General features: G+C 38.1%; 1 protein-coding gene across 3 annotated transcripts in view; it reads right to left on the minus strand.

Annotated features, from left to right (window-relative positions):
• MLIP (muscular LMNA interacting protein) overlaps positions 1-15,089 on the minus strand; it is a 118,850-nt gene that overhangs the window by 47,897 nt on the left and 55,864 nt on the right. For 2 of the 3 annotated variants that reach the window (XM_062572922.1, XM_062572921.1), the window contains exon 5: positions 5,861-5,932. In XM_062572922.1, coding sequence (XP_062428906.1) covers positions 5,861-5,932 — 72 coding nt within the window. Of the gene's footprint in view, positions 1-5,860; positions 5,933-11,978; positions 13,614-15,089 lie in introns of all 3 variants that reach the window. The other variant, XM_062572923.1, reaches the window with a different exon arrangement.

Raw genomic sequence — 15,089 nt, forward strand, 5'->3', positions numbered from 1 at the left:
CAAAAGGAAAAAAGCAAAAGAATGATGTAGGTCTTTGAAGTTTGGAGCCTACATTTACAGAAGAACTCAGGTGAGTGCACCAACAAGGACTCTGAGTTCAATAATCTCTCTGGAAAGCCACCACAACACAGGGGCCATTCTAGAGAATTTTGCAGTGTTCGTTTCCTTTTTGAACCTTTGAGGGAGAAAAATTTTGAAGTGATCCACATAGTTTTTTCACTGTGTTTTATCTCTTTTTTTCCAAGTGAACAATCTGAGCCCTCCAAATAAAGAGAAGCGATAGAGAAAACTAGATTTCAGGAAGAGCTAGTCTCTAGAAGAAATGGTTCTATTTAACATATTGGTAGTTTCGAAAAGCAACTTAATAATTTTTCTAGCAGTGCATTCTTTTTACATTTCCACATAGAGAAAAATGTAAGATTAAAAAGTACTACTGACATTTCTAAACTCATTACTAGACTTATCATGCTATTAATCAATATGGTATGATTAATTTAGAATATTAGTGTTATCAGCAATTGTTGATTAGTGCTATCAACAGAATTCAAACTGTGCTCCTTATGCAGATAGTTTAATACCAAATGCAGTTCATTCCTATTTAGACATTCCAATTTTTGATTATATATGAAAAGCAATAGTGGGACCACAATTTAAAATAATAGTGTAATTTAGAGAATAAAAATGTATTTATGATAGAATTTAAATGTGCAGATAAAATAGCCACTTGCTGAACTGTTAATTTTATCCTTCGGAAAGGCAGCTTTGGGCATGTGGTGCATACATGCCATTGACGTCAGTGATGACTACAGTGCCTCCTCCTCTTTCCCCCAAGCTATTTGGTTGCTAAAGCTCTATCAGAGCAGAAATGTTACTGGTAAAAGATCTGAAAACCAGCTCTGATATTTTGGTAAAAGAATGAAAGGCCTTGACAAAATGTAGAAAATTTTGAACAATGTTTTATCTGCCAATGAACCACAGCAATCATAGGAAGAAAAAAAAATACTGTAAGTTGGATCTACCACAGCTTCCTTCTTACTGTGTGACTCACCAAAACCCTGTGCCCATTAAAAGCCTTCAGCCCATTAAAAAAATGCCTTCTGTATAATGGAAATTCACTTACTATCAGTTCTCTTAACTATTCCTTAAAGATCCTAGGAGATGCAACCAAAAAAGTCTGACTACTTTTCCTCTTATGAAAAAAAAATATTAAAAGTTACCACATGTTTGAAAGAAAAAGGGAGCTCAGAGCTTGCTCCTGCATTGGCAAGCTCTGCTTTTGTCACAGATGAACAAAGTCCAACTAAAACCATCTAGGACTGCACAAATGATTTCCTTACTTTCTTACCACTAGGCTCGGCTCTAGATGCACTCTTTTTTTGATACAAATATGTAATCTTGATGCAAGAAATTCACCTAATGCACATCAGAAGTAATTGGGGAAAAAATGAATCTATTTTTATCAAAATATTCTTCATAAAGTGTTGTCAGAACTTGACATGCTTGATAATAGACAACAGTCCAGCAGTTAGGTCTCTCATCTGAGACAGGAGAAACTTGGTGTCCAAGTTCCTGCTGTGTGATTTCAAGGAGGAACTTGAATCTGCATTTGACTTGACCTATCCCTATACCAGAGGATATTTAATAATACAATAGATAAAAACTCCCTCAAGACAGGAACTAGAAGCTGGTTCTCCAATGCAGTGGATCACTGCCACATTTCCTCAGCTAAATGTATTTCTCATTTTTTTCATGAAATTAACTCATTTTTCTCCAGCAAGAGGAGGAAAATGCATTTCAGATCCTCTGGATTTTTGATGAGGAAAATACACTGCACTGCCAGCCAGTCTTCTGTGTACATAATGAGATGCAATTCCTAGATCTTTGGAGCTTTTCTAGAAGTGTAAAGTCATCTGGAAAGACTGTTTTAGACTTTCTTGAAGTTAGACAAATGGCAATTTGACAAGAGAAAAGATAAAACATAGCCACAAAACCAATGACGTAACATATTTCTTCATCAAGAAAGATTTTTTTTTTCTTCATATTATGTAAAAATCATAGTCATCTATTTATAATTAGTTAATAAATATAAGTCAGAGTAGGCAACAATGCTTTCATTTGTGCCCCTCCACCCACAACCTGTTATACCTCATGGCACATCACATCATCCTGGTTTCACCACAGTCCAAATCTGGATGAGCTTTGACCAGAATACCATCAAACTCCCCAAGCCTGCATACTCAGGTTTCCTTATCATCTAGATGAGAGTGCAGGTGGGATGTATATCTGGATAAGGGCAGCAATCCCAGGTTCTCCTGCACAACCCTCACATTAACTGTTCAGAAAAGGTTTTTTTTTTTTTTTTTTTTTTTTTTTTTTTTTTTTTTGTAATCCCAAAAATTGTATAATGGAGTTTTGAGGTTACACTTCAAATTTGATGTAATTCTGAAGGCAAAGCAGGATCTGCTTAAGGGACTTTCCACTTAGAGTTAGGAATTTATCTTAGTTCCGTGGAATAGAGCCTTCATCATAATCTATTTTGAGTAAAATCTCTTTTATAGACATCTGATACATAAATTCTCTATATGATATATATATTACTTTTGAAAAGGAATTACTGTCTGAAGTGCCAAAAAAAGTGTTCTGTCTTGATTTTTCAATGTTAGTGATAGAGAGCCTATTTCAGTCTCTTTAAAGTTTCTGGTGGTTAATTAAACCTCTCTGTTAAGATTTTTTTGCTTTATGTCTTGATTAAAACTGTCCAGCTTCCTCTTCTAGCCACTGGATACTATAACCTAAAGGGCTGAAGTAATCAATATTGTAATATTATCCTTCTGTGGCCTGAAACCATAGTTAGCCAAAATGGACCTTCTGGCTATGCTTTAAGATCTCCTTCACCCACAAAAACTATTGAATCTTTTCAAGGACAGATTTCCAGGACAGAATTTCCTAACCTGTGAGCATAGCCTAAATTCCTTCTGAAATTACATGAACAACTATAGATTACCTTCAGTTAATGACCAAAGGCATGCTATTTCTCAAGGGAGAGGCACAGTTTCTGCTCTACACGTAAGAGAAGCATGTCCATTTATGTTGGTTTTGTTAAAGTATGTAAGCCGCTTTATTAAAGGGATGTCTCTATTAAGGAGTTAACCTATGCTAGGGAAAGTAACTGAAAAAAAAAACCCACAATTTATTATGGCTTAAGAAAATTGGATTAATAAGATTTTGTTCTGGTATCAGTGTCAGTATCTATCATGTGATTTAATTCATACTCCACAAGAATCGTCACCCTGAACATCCACATCAGAATTCTGATCATTTCTCAAGATGAGACAAATGAAGTAATATAATTATATTAATTAATTTGACTGATCATGAGAAACAATCAGAAACTAGTTTTTCCATTTAAACAGTGGGAAAGCACTGACTTCTGAGAATGTGCATTTCCAGTTCAACTACATAGCACAATACTTTTCTAGCATTTAGGCAGATGATATATTCCTAACCATGCATTCAGTTCAGTAATATCTGTGCATTGCAGAACTGTCTTCCTTGCAAAAGAAAGGTAGTCAAAAACTTCTTCTCTGAGTAGTCTTTATCCTAAAATCATATGTTAATAAACCATCATTTATGTAGTAAAAATCTTGTGATCTAGAATCTTTCTCTCTTTGATCTAGTATTTTTATAAAATGGCAGCAACATAATCCCTGTCATTGAGCTACAATGTGACATGAGTTCCTTCCCTGTTCCCTCCCTTGATACTTGTGCAGAATCCTTGGATATTAATACTGCGTGGAATGGAGCTTGTGTGTGCTGTGTGACTCCTTAAGAACCATTCTATAAAGGTAAGTCAGCTAACACAAGTGGATTAGTTTCGGAGTAGTCTAATTAGCTGCTGGTGTGAATCAGTAGATTATTATCTATAATCCTTAAGATGAGAGAAAGCAGGAAAGGGATTGTACACCAGAATTGTCATAGTCTCTGTCCTGATGCCCGGAGAAATGCAGCTTATACAACAGCTGTAGTCAGGCTATGCTGAGAGGTGTAAGTTACAATGCAAGTAAGTCAAGAGCCTTGTTCGGAGGCAAATCTGTACTGGAAAATGAAATTCCTACTCCTTTTGCATGACTGTGCTATCTCTAACAAAGGAAATGACAAAGCTAGCATTTTCAATGAAATAGTTGACAACCACAAGCCCCTATCTAAACACAGGTGTCATTTGAGTCATTACCTTCATTTTTTTCCTAATTTAGGTATTAGACTCTTTGATTCCATTTTATGTATTAAAGATAAGTTACATGGAGCTAGTAAATGTAAACATGCGAGAGAGTTGGTAAGACCCTCCCTCAGATGGATTGCCTTCCTGCCAAAATGGTGCAGTCAGATAGCTGGCTTTAACTCACCAGTTTGGATCACATGCAGGCTTTCCAGTGAACCTGCTGCTCAAACTCACCTCCCAGGCTTTGGTTTGCAGCGTGGAGCAGCCTTGGAGTGCACAAACTGGCTTCCTTTCAGCTGCAGTTAACCCTGAAGATGCATTTCAGGAGTTCGCTTAATGCTTCCAGCCACTAACAGGTACTCTGCCCAAACTAAACCCTTCAAAAATACATAACACGGGGACATAGAATCCCCTGATCCACCTATTTTGCTCTACAGAGTCATTTCTACCTGACCACATTACATGCTATTGCAGAAATAGCCATAGTTGGTGCATTCAAGATTTCGGTAAGGGAAGACTCAGATTTCATGCAAATGATGAAGACTCATTCAAGAGCAAAAGAATGCTGGAAAAAAAAGTGTGTCTTATTTTCCCCCCAAAAAAGTTCTAATTTATATCAGTTAACCAATAACTGCTCGGTCACAATTAATAATATTTCAAGGACAAAATGATCACCTTCAAAATTCTTTATGCAGAACTAAACTCACATTCTCCAATGTCTTTAGGCTCTGCAGACTCCTAGTGGAACTGGCTGAGCTGAGCAGGCAAATACATGTTCAGATGTGTAGTTAGGGATACTTGATTTTGTAGAAAGTTATCAGATGCTAAGCTCCTCAACTAGATCCACAAAAATGATTTTAATGATAAAACAGTAAACTAGATGCCAGAGTCGCTGAATATGTCTCTCATATATTTGGCACTTCATTCTCATTGCTAATCACAGGAAATTTTTGTTAAACATAATTAGCTATCCGTTGTGCAAAGCTCATTTGGGCAAAATCTTCAAAAAATAGGCATAAGTGGGTACTTTGATCCTTCTATACAAAATTTATATTTTCAATTGAGTTCCAAGGTTACATTATCAAAATAAGGACTACACAATCCAGCCTTTACTGGCTGTGTCCATACTAGTAAATTAAATGCACTACAGCCTGTTCCCTGGAACTGTTCTCTTTTCCTACAGAGAAGGATTGTTACTCCGAACTGGGAGAACGGCCTGGGCTGTTCTCACAGCTTAACAATATTCCTGATCAAAATCCAGTACCAGGAATGTTTCCTCATGTTATTAAATCTGTTAGTGTAAGCACAGCCATCAAATATTCACTACGTAATATCAAATGACAAGCAACGCTCTAGACATTTTCAAACAACAAAGCAGACTTTTAGATATTGCCATAATTGATAATTCATTTAGGAGAGACTTTTACAGCAAATTTTTTAAAAGTAAGACAGATTGGTGAAGACTTTGATATCCATTAAAAATGCTTGACCCTAAGAAATGGTTCAAATTATAATCCTGAGCAGTTAGTTCACAGAGTTTACATTCTTCAATATCCGCAACAGAAACGTCGGAATATGTACATAAAGTTGAACGGTCTCAAATACATAATGCAATTTCCATGTCTTCGAGCAAACACTAACCTTCTGCTCCAATAGTAATGTGTTTGTAGGGATTGCTGCAAATGCCTTGTAGCTTGTCTTGATCTTGTACTGCTAAAAGGGGTAAACCAGAAAGCAGGAAAAGAAGTAAAAAAAAAAGACAGAAGAGGCAAACGGAGAGAGAGGGAAGAAAGGGGAAAGGTACGACAGGACGAAAGATGATTCTAATTGTCTCACAAGCACATTGCAGTAACACAATGCTTACACATTACTTCAAAAAGTTATTTCAGCCATGTTTCTATTAAGATTTTAAAGGACTGTAGCATACAACTTTTGCATTTAGGACTGAGCTAGGACTAAGTGAAATCTTTGTACCAGTTTATAATTTCTTCAGTGATTTTGACTGCTTTCTAGTACTCTCCTTACAGGAAAATCAGGACAGGCTGTGGGGTTTTTCCAAGTTGTCTTTTGATTTGAAATGATAATGCAAAGCCAGAACCTGCACCTTGAACTGCTGCTGCACGGTGTGTTCCTGGGTGCTGAAGTCAGAGGCATTTCTGTGATTGGCTTTAATGAGACAGATCAGGATCTTTATTTTCTGAATTACTTATGCAAGTGGACAGATCATTTAAGTCATAAGGAACTGCCTTTCGCCTCCTGAATAAGTAAATCTACCACGGAAATATTTCAGGACAACTATAGGAACTTTTATAGTGAAATGGAAGTACAGAGCTGACAATCCACCTCATATAAAGTGTATGTTTTGGGGGCACAAAAATTCTGAGATCAAGTTTAAAAATTATTCATTTTAAACAATTTATATTTTGGAGTATGCTAATTTGCCTGGTGATTTCTAACTCTTAGAAACCATACTTTCCACTTTTCCTTTGCAATCACAGATTGTAAATTCAGCTATTTTTAAGTGTCCATTTAGAATTTTCTATACTTACAAAAGTCCAAGAGCAAGGACTCTTAGTCACATGACTGCTGGAAACCACTTAAATATGTATTTGCAACATGTTTTCCCCTTTCAGCAATTTTCCAATGAAAAACTTTGACTTCTGCAAATTCACACAGAAATATTTTTAAGTTAGATGTTGAATATTTTTTGTGATATTCACCCAGAACTAAAGTTAGAATTTAGTGAGTTCTGTTTTTTTACTGGAGTGCTGTCTGTCTGCAGCTGGGAACACCAGTGATTATAGATAAAAGGCTGAGCAGAACACTGCACTTTGGGTGGTTTATTTGTCACTATTTTCCTGTCTTGGTGACTTCATTGGAGCCTGTATTTTATGTTAGATAAAGGAAATTAACCTGGTCCTTGTATCTCTGTGAAAACATTGTAGGGCACCACCTTAATTCTTTCTATATGTAAAGTTATATTTGCTTGAGAGTTACTCATATTTATTTTTAGTCAGAATTTGGAAACTGTCAGTCTTCAAGAAGTGGATAGAATAATCACAATAATCATACTGAATGTACAGTCTGTTAAAGCAGATCAGCGCAATGTCAGAAATGCACCTATTTTGTAATTTAGATGAGATTTATCTATTCTAACTTAGATATCTGCCTTTCAGGTGCTTCAGTCAGATCTAATGCTTTCACAGTTAAAAGACAGAAACAAGTGTTTCAACAGAGTAAGTCCTCTCACCCTAAAATAGGTATCTAGAACAGATAGAATGAATCACCCTTAGAGACTCCATCCATTCCTTTGAAAATAACAGAATTGCCTAGATTGTGCTCAAACGTCTAACTTTCAACTGTAAAAATTTATATAAGCTGAATTCTTCTCTTTGAATTTATAAACCAGTACTCTGCCATAAACGTGTAGGTACTCATACATATTTGTGTATAGAAACTTCTATCTATATGTGGACATTAAACATAAAATAGTGTGCACTGAAGTAACGCACAAGGTTTAAATTTCAAACTCTTAAATTGGCATATCCACAAAATGTACCCTTGTTCACTTATAATTGATATTCAATCAATCAAATGAACATTCAAATGAAATGCTACTTCTTCATAAGCTCTTGGTCTTCTACATCTCTAATGAGTATACTGTGACTCCTTTGATGCTAGTCGTACTGGTTTATGAACTAAACCAAGACATATTAGACTATTAAAATGTGAGGGTTAGTATTCTGTTCTAATTTGCCTTAGCACTTCCATGTACTGTAGAACCTGTAAACAAAGTGCATTTATCAAAATCAAGGTGTTTAAGATGAATGGAAAATACTTAATTAAGTTACTCTTCTACAGGAATTTGTTTCTTGACACATTATACTGCCTTACTTGAAATAGTTAGTGTCAATAATTTAATTTCCTTTACTTTGGTATTTATTACTGTTCAGAGTCTGGTTATGTTCTTGGGGCAATCAGTAGAAAAATACTGACTATTGCAAGAAGAGTAGAAGATTGGACACTTTTAAAACCTGTACACACTGTCTTTGAGGCGATGGGCAAAAGTTGAAGCACAGGAAGTTCTGCCTGACCATGAGGGGGAATTTCTTCCCTGTGAGAGTGATGGAGCCCTGGCACAGGTTGCCCAGAGAGGCTGTGGAGTCTCCTTCTCTGGAGATCTTCAAGGTCCGTCTGGACCCTGTCTAAAGTGCTGTAGGTGACCCTGCTGAGCAAGGAGGTTGGACTAGATGATCTCCAGAGGTCCCTTCCAACCTTATTGATTCTATGATTCTATGACTTTTGGAACTACTGGGGCACATGCAATTAAATTCAAGCTATATTCCTCTACTCTCCTTCAGCTGCCTAAATACTGGCACATAAGTACAATGAATTAATAATACTCCAAACCTGCAATTCCTAGTGAAAATACTTTCATTCATAATAATGAAAGACACCACTTATTTAACCACTGATATTATTCTTTAATAGCAGGTATGTTGCATGTAATGTTAAAGCACTTTGCAAATACTGGGTATAATTTTCAGGACCCAGAAGTCTATCATCCATGCATTCTTCAATGCCTAAATATATTTAATTATCTGGTTCCTAGGAATCCAGGAGCACTTTCAAATGGCCACAGATAGTCATGTCATCTGGCCTGCACTATGGCCCAAACAGAAGCATACAATTCCATAACCAAAACTGAGGCTAGTATCAACCTGGGGAGTAGTTGCAAAAATGTCCTGTACTCTGTGCTCAAATGAGCACTAAGGACACCCACAGGGCATTGCTACAGTGTGCTAGACACAGACCTATAAAGGCTTAAAACCAGCAACTAACCATGGCAGTGTAGAGCTCCTCATGACTAATCTTTCCTGCTTTGTGGTAGGTTTATCAGCTGTGCTGAGGTCCATGTTGTTACAATTAGTTTTGTTGGCAAGCTGATTTGTGTAGCTCTGTATGCACCCTGTATTAAATTTAATAGGAAAAATCAAAGAATATATAGGGATGACAGCCCATTTTTAAAAAGTACAACACTGGCAAACAAGAGCATAAATGTTCTAATATATAAAGCATCTGAAAGTATTTATTTATATGTATATACACAGATGCAAATACTTAAATAAGTTCATAGGCTATTCTTTGATTTCCATGAACTGGCACATGCATACACATACACATAAAAGTTGTCTACAAAACAATGCTTTTTGCAAAACATGCAAGAGCATAATTGCTTTGATATTGTGCTAAGGAAACAGTTTTACCTTCAATGTCAAAACTCTACTTCAAAAAATTCAGATTTAATAGATGTCTTCTTAATGTTGCCTCAACCAATGTTAAGGTTGCAAAATTACACAGGCAGAAGTCAAGCACTTCTAGATATTACACTTTTCCCTTGATGTTCACTTAGCAACACTGTCCATGCGAAAATGTTGTCATGCATCAACAGTCATCTGATGAAGCAACCTGCTCTTCATCTAATTCTAACGCTGGGTGGATTGGTAGTAAACAGACCTAAATGCTACTTCAAATGTTAATGTTGTCTCTTCTCAATCTTTTACTTTTTTTCTCTGGAAATATACTGAGATTTGAGATTAGAGAATAGACAGAGAGTTTGGTAACATTAACAAATGAGCAAAACAGAAGTTTGTTGAGCTATTTCATAAACTACATATGCAAATAAAGGAAAGCAGGGGGAAGGAGAGTGTTGAATGCATGCTATTATTAACTGCATCAATTCACAGCCTCACATTTTAAAGCCAAGAGTGATCTATTCTGCGCTGAATTCCTGGCTGCATTTGATTTAGAGATTTCATATCTTTCATATCCCCAATAGAATCAACTTTTGCTGTATAATTAAAAATTGCACCAGCCTAACCAGGTCTATTAAGCTACTCTCCCAATCTCAAAGGGGTGGTGGGGCAGTTTTGAGAGTGTCATTGTATCATTCAAAAAGCAGAACTAGCAAGAAAATTGACAGTAGGTAGAGAGAAAAGGTGCTTCTGCAAATATAAATCTAGGCAATGGTTATGTGTGTCACAGTCAGAGCTGGAGGAACTCAGACCTTTCCTCTCACCAGGGAATCTGACAGTGCACCATGCATTGATTCTAGCAGAAACTGCAACCGCATTGCATGCTGCAGGCCCAATCATGCCTCTGAATTTTGTTTCAGGGAATTATTTTCTTGGGATTTCTACAATTTCATTTCTCATTTTATTTCATCAAGTAATACTGACAGGGTGTAGCAACATGGTACAGCTGTGCATGGTACAATGGTCCCTTTGGGGTTGTTTATTTTATTAAAAAAAGCATTTGTGACAATTGCTGCTTTGTGCTGATTCAAACCTCTCATTTTTAATTAACATTTTCCAAGTAGTTCAAGTCACCCCTGCCATGACCAAGCTGTTACAAACACATCTGACACAACTTGATCTGGCAGACCAGGCTGTACATTTGTGCTGCAACCAAACAAATCAATAAACTATGATAACCTTTCTGTGATGGGTACTGTGCTCTGTCTGCCAGAGGAGAGCTCAGATAGCAGCAAGAGGAAATGTAAAGGAAGCAGGGACAAGACAAAAGAGGCTGGAAAGCCTTCTGCAGCTCTACTGTCTTCTGCCACAGCCCCCTCTGTGCTTAGCAGTTCCTTTTGTTTTCACAGGGACCTATCTACTGCATATTTTTTATCTACTTTCCTTTCCTTCTCATGCTTATTCTTGAAATTTATCTTTATGTTTAAAACGTGGCTGGAATCCAAGCCCTCCTGCAGCAGTTGCCATCGTTGCTCATTCTCACTCTGCTGGGACTCTTCCCCCTCCTCACAGATGACAAGCAGTGGGAGTCTGGCTCATTCACCAAGTGTGAGACTTTCATATTTGCAGTAGCACATGTCATTGGAAGCTTGTGGGTTTTTTAACTCTTGCTCTCTGTCAAGCACGAGATCAGAGAAGCACTGAAGAAAGTCAGGACTTTGCCAGGCAAGCCAGCAGAGGAGCACACAGAAGAGGGGCAGCCAGGCGACCAGAACAGGGTGGCCAGGAGCTCAGACCCTGGCTAGCAAGGCATTGATCACCTCCTATGGCAGGACACAAGACCAGGGGACACAAAAGCAGGGGATGCAGAAGCAGAGCCCCTGCTGAGGCTGAGCACCAGGCCAGGAGGCAGGGTCCACCCCAGAGGAGCAGAGCTGCCAGGGGCCCTGGCCAGGCCACCTCCAGGGCAGGGGGCAGCACCAAGGAGCACTGGCACACCTGGCACTTCACAAATTAATTATCATAACAGCCAATTTAAGTAAATCAGCTTAAGCTGCTTCTAGCTCAGCCCTACACCTAAAATTACTGTACTTTCACAATTTCCAAGGGGAATGTGTATGAATTTACATTGTTTTAGCATGTACAGAAGATGTTTTATGGTTTATTTTTGGCACACCATTGTATTAGGTGAGCTTCAAAAATAATAAAGTGCATGAAATTTATTTAAAGCCACTGGACACAAATCCATTTTCAGTAATATCTCCTACCTGTTTACAATGTATTTTATTTTTATGCTAAATCATCCCTAGTTTCTTCCTCCATAATGCAGAATATGTCACTAACAACTTGGTATGTTAACATTTAAAGTCTTCACTATCAAGATAGCAACTCTGCTTTAACATTTTAACCCCCCTCATTCATTTTGCTATCATTGTACAGCATGGATGCCATTTTTCCCTATGGGGACAAAGAACTATTAGAAAATAAGCATGCACTAAGAGTACCTTGGGTTTGATGTTTTCATGGTCGGGAGGCAGGGAAAAAGATTGTGGTGAAGTCAGCTCTCTGGGTCTTGATAGCAGTGTGCGTGGTGGCTTGTCTGAGACAGGAGATCTACACTTTAATACTGGTGAGGTGGCAGATTGCTCAGGTCTTGGAGAGTAGGAATTAGACCTATAATTTGTGTACATTGATGAGGAATTAAGCTGCAGTGGCTGGGAACTAATATTATAAGTCTGGGGAATAGGTGAAATAGTACCAGACCATGAGGGAGATGACTGCTTTGAGACATTTGGATGGGTAGGAGATGAGGCTCTCAGCTCCTGATTAGATTTGTGGGATGAATATGATTTAGATCTAAAAGCTGAATGTGAAAGACTTGGGGAGGGAGACAAGTGCTTTTCTAGAGTGGGAGAGACCATGCCACTCTGTCTAGAAGAAAGCAAAGGATATGACTGACAGGTAAAGATAGGTGAGTAAATATGCACTCTCTGTGATCTCTGAGGTCCTCGGGATCTGGAGAGAGGATAACGCACCTCTTCTGGAGGAGAGGGAGGGTGAGAAAGAGAAGAGTGTATCGGGGCACGAGGAGGCATCGCAGAAATAGGTAGCGTAGGCTGTAAATGTGGAGACGCAGCTGATTTTCTGTGGGAAGCAATAGGGGATGACAGAGGTCTTAATGAATCTGGAGAAAGTGTTCTGAGGGAAAGGTGCTTTTTAGGAGAAAGTGACCTAGCCCGAGGGGTGGAGTGAGGCTGTGAGGATAAAGGCACCTGGCGAGCAAATCCTGAAAGCCAGCACTCCTCTCTGCTTGGAGAATCAGGCCCAACAGACGGACTTGAGACATATTTCTTTGGGGTTGGAGGAGTTGTTTTGAACTTCTGATCTACTGTGAGTGTTGAGGAACCAAGGGAGGTAGGAGAAAATGTGGGACAAGAAGCAGGGGAGAGTGGTCTCTGCTGAGAAGAGCCTGACCTCAAAATAGCAGTTAAGAGAGTAAGTCTGGTTGGCAGAGGGGGTTTAATTCCTGACTTTACTGGATTTCCTCCAGAAGACATTTGTGTGTAAGACTCACTCACACTACCTATGGTTGAAGAGGAACCATAAAGAGAGGGTGGGGACAAAGGTTTGGGGCTAGGAGATAGTGAATGTGCTACTATATGTACAGGGATGGGACATAAAGCATTCAATCTTTTGGAAGAACTGGGGGGTAAAGGCTGAGCAGGTGGTGCTTGAATTCCAGCTGAGCGTGGAAGACCTGAGGAGGGACTTGGGCTTTTTGATGGAACAGAGAACGTGGTGAATTCTGCTGTTTTGTAAACACAACCAGGGGTATGGAGGCTTGGTGTTTGTAAGTTACTATATAACTGAGAACTGGAGTAACAACTATTTGATGCAGAGGAGGATATACTAGACATGGAACGAGGTGGACTATGAAAAGTAGACTGAAAGTAGAGAGATGAATCTTGTTTAGAAGACCCAGTTGGTGACTGCCAGTTGTTATGGGAATCTTCCAGTGAAGAGGCTTGATTCAGGTTAACCATGTCACCACACGCTACTTTCGGATTAGTTGGAGAAACTAAGTGGACAGCAGGTGTTTTAGAGGAAAGATGATCAGAGGTAGAAAGAGTAGAAATTAACTGGAGAAAAAAGAAAAACAGAAATGTTAGCATAGACGGACTCTGTGGAACTGTTAAGCATCCCACATCTCACTTCTGTGGTCATGCATATAAAGTTTTCATTAGTACTGCTCTGTGGGTTAAAAGCACAAGGCTATCTTGAACTAAGTGATGCAGCCTGATGGATAACTCTTTCACGGGAGGTGACTGAGCACAGCCAAGTTACACGTTACTGTACTTTTAAGAGATCTTGGTTTTGCTGATACAAACAAGGTCCAAAGCTACCATATTTTTTATTTTAAGTAAAATCCAAGGCAGCTGTGCCATCAGCGTCCAGAACTCTGATACCATTTCCATTGTGTTAAACATAGCTTTAGGTGAGAAACTTGTAATATCATCCCATCTCACTCTACTAGTTCAGCAGAAAGTAGCCCTTCTGTAAATGAGATTCAAGGCAAGTACTTATTTTCTTATTCAGTAAACAACACCTTCTGCAGAACTGTGGTATCAGAATGAGAAATTTTCTCAGAAGTAACTTAAATCAGAACATCTAGTTTGTTTCTCATTCTTCTCGTCATTTGTAGAGCAATGTGTTTGACAGTTTGCAGGCATATAAGAGCTCTTGTCCCCCTCTCCACAGTCTTACAATACAATAATAAAACAGTAATCATCTCTTTCATGAGTGCCTTTTTTTCTTAGGTCTATTCTAATTAGGATTTGGCAAAACTAATTATAGTGTGCAAGTATATTATCAACCCTTACAGTTTTATGCTTTGAAGAAAGCAATTATCGTCTCAAAATATTCCAAGTTATTATAATGCTAAGGTTAAAAACTAGGGAATATGCAATTTGAATAAAGTATATCAATGTGAATTAGTGTGCTAAGTTGAACTGTAAAACTGAGAGGCTACAAATTATTACCTAACTTTTGACTAAGCAATTTGAACGCAGGGAAATTGACTCTATTCCCTAAAAACTTCATTCAAACATCTATTCTTCTATTATTTGACACTCTGAAAAGATTATGACACTCTGTAAAATAAAATCATACCATCCAGTTTCCACATACATGACTTGCACGTGGCTTTGGCTTAGATTATGAACCTACTTTTTAAACACAAGTGTCTTCTTCAGGAGAGTGAAAAACTATTACAATTTAATATCAGGGAGTATTGACATGTCACAAAACAAAAACAAGTACAAAACATATTTGTAATTCTAAAGTGAGAGCACAAACATGCCAGAAGAAGCTGTGCCAAGACAACAAGACATACTGTTTTTTAAGGGCTAAACTATACCCCAGGAAACCCTAAATATGCACAGCATAAACCTGGTAACCCTTCAACAAGTGAGCTCTTCCTGCTAAATGATACCATAGTAATTGCAGGACCTGTAAGCCGAGGAGACTTTTCGTATAAGACACTGCCCAAGGGAATGTCTTCACTTATTGCAATAAAAGCCAGCCTTTACAGTCACACTAACTTCCACAATCTATAT

The sequence above is a fragment of the Rhea pennata genome, chromosome 3 (assembly GCF_028389875.1).
Source record: "Rhea pennata isolate bPtePen1 chromosome 3, bPtePen1.pri, whole genome shotgun sequence".
In the NCBI taxonomy this organism is placed as follows: Eukaryota; Metazoa; Chordata; class Aves; order Rheiformes; family Rheidae; genus Rhea; species Rhea pennata.